We start from the raw sequence: 7,955 nt of genomic DNA on the forward strand, positions 1-7,955 counted from the left end.
TATGACAATATGTACACTAAATTGCTTATGAACGGCTAAGCTTAATTTCACCATGCCTATTTCGAGACTTATCTACTGAGCGATAGATCGAAAATATCAAGAAACACTTGTAACAAACACGTATGTCCTCCCAATAATTTATTATATGCTTTTAATTTTTTTTAATTGATTTTCATATGGGATACACGTGCAACACACATGCCTAGAAACTAGTTTCTAATACAAACAAATTGTTACCACCACATTAGAATATTTGAATTTGTGATAACAAGTTTTCTAAATTTATTTTTAACTAGATTAATAAAATATTTATAAAAATAATTATCGGATTAGTATCTCATATAAGTGATTTATTGGGTAAGTAATTTTTTTTATATTTTAAATATATATAATTAAATTCAATAATTGTTATAGTTTTTCTCGAAGTAATTATAAAATTGTTTTTGTATAATTATCACGAGTTCAAATCATGAAAACTTTAGGATTCAAGTCGTAAAAATAATCATGAATATTTACATTAGGTAATGCGAGATATTTTATATATCGAGATTTCTATTATTATACTTTTCATTGCTTTGGATAAATTAATTTGAGAGAAAAATGTTTTTTTACTTTTTATTTTTTAGAAAATTATTTAAGAAAATATTTGTGTTAAACCCCAAATGCTGCTGCTTCTGAACCCACACACAAACGCTTTTCACTTTCAGCAAGCGCCACCATCCTCCGCCACTCACCGCCGCCGCCGATTCTGTATTTGACCTCCGAAACCCTAGAAGCTTGACATCGTAGATAGATTCTTCTAGAAGAAAATGTGGAGAAGACTCTCTTCTCAGCTCCGAGCTCTAACTCCATCCCTATCTCCTCCGAAATGCAACCTTTTCGTAACAAGTTCTGTTTCATCTTCGTCTCTGACGTCGGAGATTTTTCGTCCATCCGTGGCTCTGTATAATCGACATTTTAGCTCTGAATTTGGTACGCTACTATTATTTTACATCTTTTTTCTACTATTTACCTCACTGCCATTGGCTTGAACTATAAGAGTTGAACAATTATATGTATGTGCGTGTGGAGACATAAGATCTGGATTGTGATTTTTCCTTTTGTGATGTTGTATGTATTTAGAGGTGGTTTGGTAGCCGGTTAGAGTGATGCAACTATTAGTAATGCAGAAATTAGTACGAGGGAATTTATGTATTATTTTGTATAGGTGTAAGTAATGTAGGTTTTAGTTATTCATGTATTAACTATTCCATCTTTTATCCTGCATAAAATAATGTATAGATTTTCTCATATTAGTTATGCAAGTTTCTAAATTGTAAACCAAACATAGTACTAATTTTATAAGAACTAGAATCATATGATATGTTGGGAATCTCTTATGATAATCATCCACGCTTGAAACGTATCTTAATGCCTGAAAGTTGAATAGGAGGGCCATATATAAGGATTATATTGGCCCCAATGTTTATGAAATACGACATGCTCATTGAATGATACGATAGCTACCAAAAGTGGTATTACTTATGCAAGATTTTTACCTACATAACTCATCTCTAAACAATACCAAATGGCCCCTTATTGTATATTTGATGGTAATGAGTTGAAAATATTTTGTTTAAATTTTGTAAATCAGGCAATGCTTCTAAGGAGAATGAAGTCAAGCATGGAGTAAGTTCTCATCACTCTTATCTCCTTAAATCTTATCTATATTGACGGGTCTGGGCTCCACGGTTATAAGAAAAAACAACTTTTCTATATTGACTGGTAGATTATACTGAACAATGTGTTGGTCTTATGGTGTGTGTTGTTGAAGAAAATTCTGAATGATTGGTTTACAGTGTCAGAGTTTCTTTTTATCATTTTGATAGTCTTCTCATTTTAAGCCGAGGGTTTATCGGAAACAACCTCTCTATATCTACGAGGTAGGGGTAAGGTGTGCGTACACTCTATCCTCCCTAGACCCCACTTGTGGGATTATTACATTGGGCATATAGTAGTTGTTGTATTTTGATAGTCATTTCTGTAATAAAGAGATCATTTTGATAATTCCTTTTTGATATTATTGACTAGTAAATGTTTGTTGGAACTTTTGGAGTCTGTTCATTACATAGGATTTATTGACAATATGGATTGGTTGGAAGCTGTAAATGAGTAATATTAGAATGGTTCTCAGCTCCACATGCACACATGTTTGAATCTCTGTATGTTCTTGGTGGGGTGATTTTAAGCTGTATATGTGTTGTGTTATGGTGGTACAAATATTCTGTGGCTAATGGAATATGGATCAACATGCCTTTTGCAGTGTCCAATAATTTGAATGGAAGAACTACGTTACATGTTATGCTGTTATGGTGGTTCCCTGTGGAATACGTTGATCAATAGTGTTTTAGCATTACATTAAATTAGTATTGTTTTCTTTTGAAGCTCTGACGATTGATATTGTAACTGCAACTTATTTCAGAACTTACTCGAAACTAGATTGAACGTGTCTGTTCACTCTGAGAATAACAGACATGCTTCACTAACATCGCCTTACAAGGGTTATAGATCATGTTTATCGCAATACAATGCCATGGTCCCAAGTTTCCCTAGAAGATTCATTACAACAGGTGCTACTTCAGTTGACATGGTTTCTGAAGATGCTTCTGCTTTGGCAACTCCACGTATCAAATTTAAGAGGCTTGATAAAACAGCAAAACATATAATGCAGGTATACAAGATGTGATTTTTTTTCCCCAAATATTGCTCCCTTTGATGTTTTATTTTGTTGCCCTTTTTTCTTTTTCTTTTGTTACAATTTAAGAAATTATGATATCATCAATGTCTAAGGGAAGTCCTATTGATGTAGATTCTTGATAAGGAAGCTGTTGAAGAAGTAAGGGCACAGAGTGAGATTCCTGATATAAAGCCTGGTTATATTATCCAGCTCAAATTGGTATAGAAGCTTCTCTCAAAAGGATCATGTCTCATTTTTTAATTCCTACTTAACAGCCAGCATTGAACAAATGCTGTTGTTTTGGTGGTGTATTTTTAATCTGTGTTTTGTGCACACATGATCCTCCGACATGTTGGACTGATTTCATAGAAAGAAATTCCTGCATATATTTTTCATGTATGCAAGCTCCATCTTTATAAGAGAAGTATATGACTTATGAAAAAACCAAAAGGAAAACTGTGCTTTTATTGGTGGTATGATGATGGTTATATTTCAGGAAGTGCCAGAGAACAAGAGACGTGTTTCAACTATCAAAGGCATAGTGATAGCAAGGCGCAATGCGGGTTTAAATACTACATTCAGATTAAGAAGACTTGTGGCTGGAGTTGGGGTTGAAAACCTATTTCATCTGTAAGTCATCAGGTTTATGTGTTTGTTAGATTCTTAATTGAATGCTCTTTTGGTTGTCAGTTAATGCTTGCACTTGCTAGATTTAGGTTATGTTGCTACTTCCTTTTATAATTGGAAAGTGTGAGAGGTTAGCTTTGGTGGGTTGTAGGAGAGGGAGAGGTAGGCCAGAGAAGTATTAGGGAGAGATGATTAGACAAGACATGATTCAACTTCAATTCATTGAGGACACGACCGCGCAATGGCTCTCTGATATGGGATTGTTTCTTCAAGCTTCGCCCAACCTATACAAGGTGTTGCTCGTTTTCTCTCCGCCACTAACTTAGATAGGAGATTATGAATGACACGGATTAGGATAGAGGATTAGTCAGTAGTTGTGTGTTGCCTAACTTCTCCTTTCATTCCAGTAGTAGTAATACTCCTGTAGTTCTTGTCCTTCGATTTATGTTACTATCTGTTGTTTTTGTACTTCGATTGGCTCTATTTTTTGTAGTTATTACCAAATTTTATTTGTCCATCATATTTGGCCATTTTTTTTGTTGCCATTTTCTTTCTTGAGCCCAAAGTCTATCTAAAAAAAATTCCTCTCTTCCTCCAAGGTAGGGATTAGGTTGGTGTATACTCTACCCTCCCCAAACTCCACTTGTAGGATTACAATGAGACATTGTTGTTGTCGTATTGCACTATTGAGCAAATCTAATTTTGGATAGTGATTATTTGCTTAACCTGATTGAAGCCATTACTATAGGAGTTGTAGTGGTAGAAAGTCAGAGAGAGTGATGTTTTTTTATTTATAAGGATTGGCATTGGCATGGCATTAAGGAATGATCCTCAGGTGGTAATATAAGTTTAAGTTGATTTTGACCTAGAAGGTTAGCATGATGTTCGTTGACCTAGAAAAAGAAGGTCCTTCAGAGATGTACAATGGCTTACATTAGGGCTATTAAGGACATGTACGATGAATCCAAGACTCGAGTTAAGATTGTGGGAGGTGACTTAGAACACTTTTCGGTCATGATAAGGTTGCACCAGAGATCAACCCTTAGCCCATTCATCTTTGCCTTAGTGATAAACGAATTAACATGACAAATTGAAGGAGAGGTATTGTGGTCTATGTTATTCATTGATGACAATGACATAGTATTGGCTAATGAGATATGTAGGAGTTAATGGTAGGATGAAGTGTGGTGTGAGACCCTACACTATAAAAGTTTTAGGTTAAGCAGGACTAAAATCATAATACATGGAGTGCAAGTTCGGTGACCTTACGCATGAGGCAGAGGGGGGAAGTGAAAATCGAGGAACAAATCATACCTAAGAGAGGAAGTTTCAAGTATCTTGAGCCCATAGCCCAAGGAGATGGGGAGATTGAAGATGATGTTGTACTTCGTATTAGAGTGGGTAGGTAAAATGGAGGTTCACATCCAGTGTGTTGTGCAATAAGATTGTGTTACCAAGGCTTAAATGTAAAATTTACAAAGTGCTAGTTAGACCAATGTTGCTATATGCGGGAGAGTGTTGGCCAGTGTAGAATGCAATGTTCAAAAAATGAAGGTAGCAGAGATGAGATACTCAAATGGATGTGTGGGCATATTCAAAGAGATGATTAGGAATGAAGTTATACAGAGCAAGTTGAGAGCGATGGAAAGCGAGGGTGAGATGGTTTAGGCATGTGAAGAGAAGGTATGAGAGGTATACCGAAGAAGAACTGGGGAGAGGTGATTAGACATGACATGATACAGTTTCATTTGTTTGAGGACATGATATGGAGGTTGAGGATTAGGGTAGAGAAGGTTAGTAGGTAGCTGAGGGTTGTTATTTTCTGTGTGGGAGTGGGTGTAGGCTAGCCTTTTCCTCTTCTTCGTCTTCTTGGTAATATTATTCAATTATCGCATAGTTTCGTAATCTTTGATGTGTATTACTCCCTCTATTCACTTTTACTTGTCCACTATTTCAAAAATAAACTCACTTTTACGTGTCACATTTAACATATCAAGAAAAGACAATATTTTTCATGTTTTACCCTTTGCATTGATTACTTATTTTCAAATCATTTTTCAAGACCTAATACTAAACATTGATTAATATTATAGTAAAATACTCATATCAACAATTGTTTCTTGAAAGGACGTGGCAAAGTCCAAAGTGGACAAGTAAAAGTGAACGGGGGGAGTACTATTTTGTTGCTGCATTTGTTTGTATCTTGCTACTTTGCTGTCTCTTTTCTTACAATCTTGTGCCACATACTTCCCTTTTGAGACTAGGAACTACCTCTCTACTTCACAAAGGTAGGGGTAAAGTCTGTGTACGTCCTACCCCTACCCTCCCCAGATCCCACTTTTGGGATTTCACTAGGTATGTGGTTGTTATTTTGCTGTATTAAAACCAGGTCAAGTTTGCCAGGAAAGATAGTTGAATCTGCAGATTTTATTTGGTTTGTAATGATAGGATAACATCCAAGAGGAAGGAAGGTTTGTAGGTAGGGTGTTTAAAATGGTTAACTTAGGTGCCTAAAAATCGTTCTCTAGGAAAACTGGGATGGTGCTTTTTGTATACATAAGTTCATAACTACCTTAAAAGTATGTGGGTAGTATTCATTCTCAAAAAAAAAAAAGTATGTGGGTAGCATAAGTCTAAAAGGGTGATCAGAGCTAGTATGGTCTTTGCCAGAAGGTTAGCATGCAAGGAGTGCCACAGTACTGTTCTTACACGACTCCGTAGATATATCTCAATATCTCATCAACTGTCTTCTTTCATCTAATTTGTGTCCGTCACATGGGTGAACTTAACTCTTCTTCATAAGAATATTTTGTACTGGTGAGTGGTGACACTCCCCCCTCCTAATAGTTTTACTTACATCATTCCTAAGATCTTCTAGTTACAGCCAATCAATAACATTAAACATATCTTCAGTATCTCCTATCACTACTTGCTTACACCAAAAAAAGTAAAGCCCTAGGCAGTTTGTCTTTATCATCTGAATGTTGTTCTGTTTTCCTTCAAAACATCTTTGATTCATTTCCTTCCAAATTGTCCACCAAATGCAAGCTGGGACAATCCTCCGTGTCTTCTCCTTTTTTCCTGCATTTCCATCCCTGTTCCAGCTGTGTAGGACTTCTATAATTCTGCCAGGCTTTGTCTACTTGATCTTCCTCTTGTGGATGAACATTTGCCACAATTGATCTGTCCATTTTCTGTGTTAAAAGAGATGGTTAACTGTCTCCACATGTTCTTTACATAGATAGCATCTAGAACATAGATTGGATTTCCTCTTGTTCAAGTTCTCATGTGTCAAGACTGCTTCCTTTGCCAAAAGCCATTTGAAGTAATTCACCTTGTAGGGAATTTCTGTTCTCCAGATCATCCACCAGGGCCATCCTGCTTGCTGCACCGCAGAAGAACTGAGTTCTCTGTATGCTACAGTGAATTCTCCCCTTCTCTCCCTCTTCAATAGTGCATCTCTTATTTTGTTTTTCATTGAGAAAAGTATTGTTTATCCTGCACAATTTACATCTAAAATCTCGTTAGTTATGCACACATACTGACACCGGATTCCTGCAAATTTGTGGGTGTCAAGTGCAGTTGTAATTAATAATTTTAGGGGTGTTCCACAATTTGCTTATAGAGCTTTCACAAAAAATGGATTCCTAATGTTTAAGTGATTCGATTATTTGCAGGTACTCTCCCAACCTAAAGGAGATAAAGGTGTTGGACAAGAAAAGAGTGAGGAGGGCCAAGCTATACTATCTCAGGGACAAAATGAATGCCCTGAAAAAACACTAACAAGCTAGCTCATGTGGAAGGTACAATATAAGTGTTCGATGTTATTGCCTAAAGAGATCCGTCAAACTCTTATGTGGTACCCTAAGAAAATGCTGTTTATCTATCAGGGTCGAGCCTATCATCTCAAAGTTGTTTCGCCAATGTAAAAGACTGCAGCAGAAAAGAATCTTATTGTTCCAATTCTGGGTCACAGGTTTTACTTATCTCTATTGATCAACATGTATCAGCAACATACTTTTCCTTCGAGCAGGTAACTTTTACTATGTCGCAAGCAGATCTTGCCATAGAATTAGCATATCTTTTTGTTAGATTCTACGACTCTCAAAAACCGAGAGTGGTTTAAAAAAAAGATGTTTTGTTGACTACATCAGAACTGAATGAAAAGCTATACGATCTTTACTAAGTTTTAGCAATTTCTGTTGAGCTGCACTTGTGGTCTCTGTGACTTTACCTGAAGAGATTCAAATAAAGCATATTTCTCTTTATTTTCTGGTTGAATAGTTTGGTGAGTTGTGGTTTGTAAGTTTTGTTATTGAATTTGGACAAAAAGAAAGGAGATTTTTCCAGTGTTGGTCGAAAACTCAGTTGAGGCGTGCTCTTAAGCCCTAAAACTCAACAGAGCTTATGGATGGTGCTTTGCCTTGTTTAAGTTACCCTTCGGTGTTGGCAAGGCACCAATGTGTCCTCTTCCCTCTCTCAAAGGGCAGTCTGGTATACTAAGTTCTTGCTATGCGTGGGGTTCATCTAAGGACGGGACCATAGATATAGTACCCTTTCTGTTTTAGTTTATGTGGCAACATTTTGTTTTTAATCCGTTGCACAAAAAGAA

At 36.3% G+C, this 7,955-nt stretch overlaps 1 protein-coding gene across 1 annotated transcript; it reads left to right on the plus strand.

The window, feature by feature from the left end:
• The first annotated feature begins 650 nt into the window (after positions 1 to 650).
• LOC102581085 (50S ribosomal protein L19-1, chloroplastic-like) lies at positions 651 to 7,611 on the plus strand. Its single transcript, XM_006348499.2, has 7 exons — positions 651 to 972; positions 1,634 to 1,668; positions 2,462 to 2,710; positions 2,849 to 2,935; positions 3,213 to 3,346; positions 7,021 to 7,146; positions 7,234 to 7,611. Exons 1-6 carry the CDS (start codon positions 810 to 812, stop codon positions 7,124 to 7,126), a joined length of 774 nt encoding a protein of 257 aa, XP_006348561.1. The 5' UTR covers positions 651 to 809; the 3' UTR covers positions 7,127 to 7,146; positions 7,234 to 7,611.
• Positions 7,612 to 7,955: the final 344 nt, after the last annotated feature.

The sequence above is a fragment of the Solanum tuberosum genome, unplaced genomic scaffold, assembly GCF_000226075.1.
Source record: "Solanum tuberosum cultivar DM 1-3 516 R44 unplaced genomic scaffold, SolTub_3.0 scf00098, whole genome shotgun sequence".
Lineage (NCBI taxonomy): Eukaryota > Viridiplantae > Streptophyta > Magnoliopsida > Solanales > Solanaceae > Solanum > Solanum tuberosum.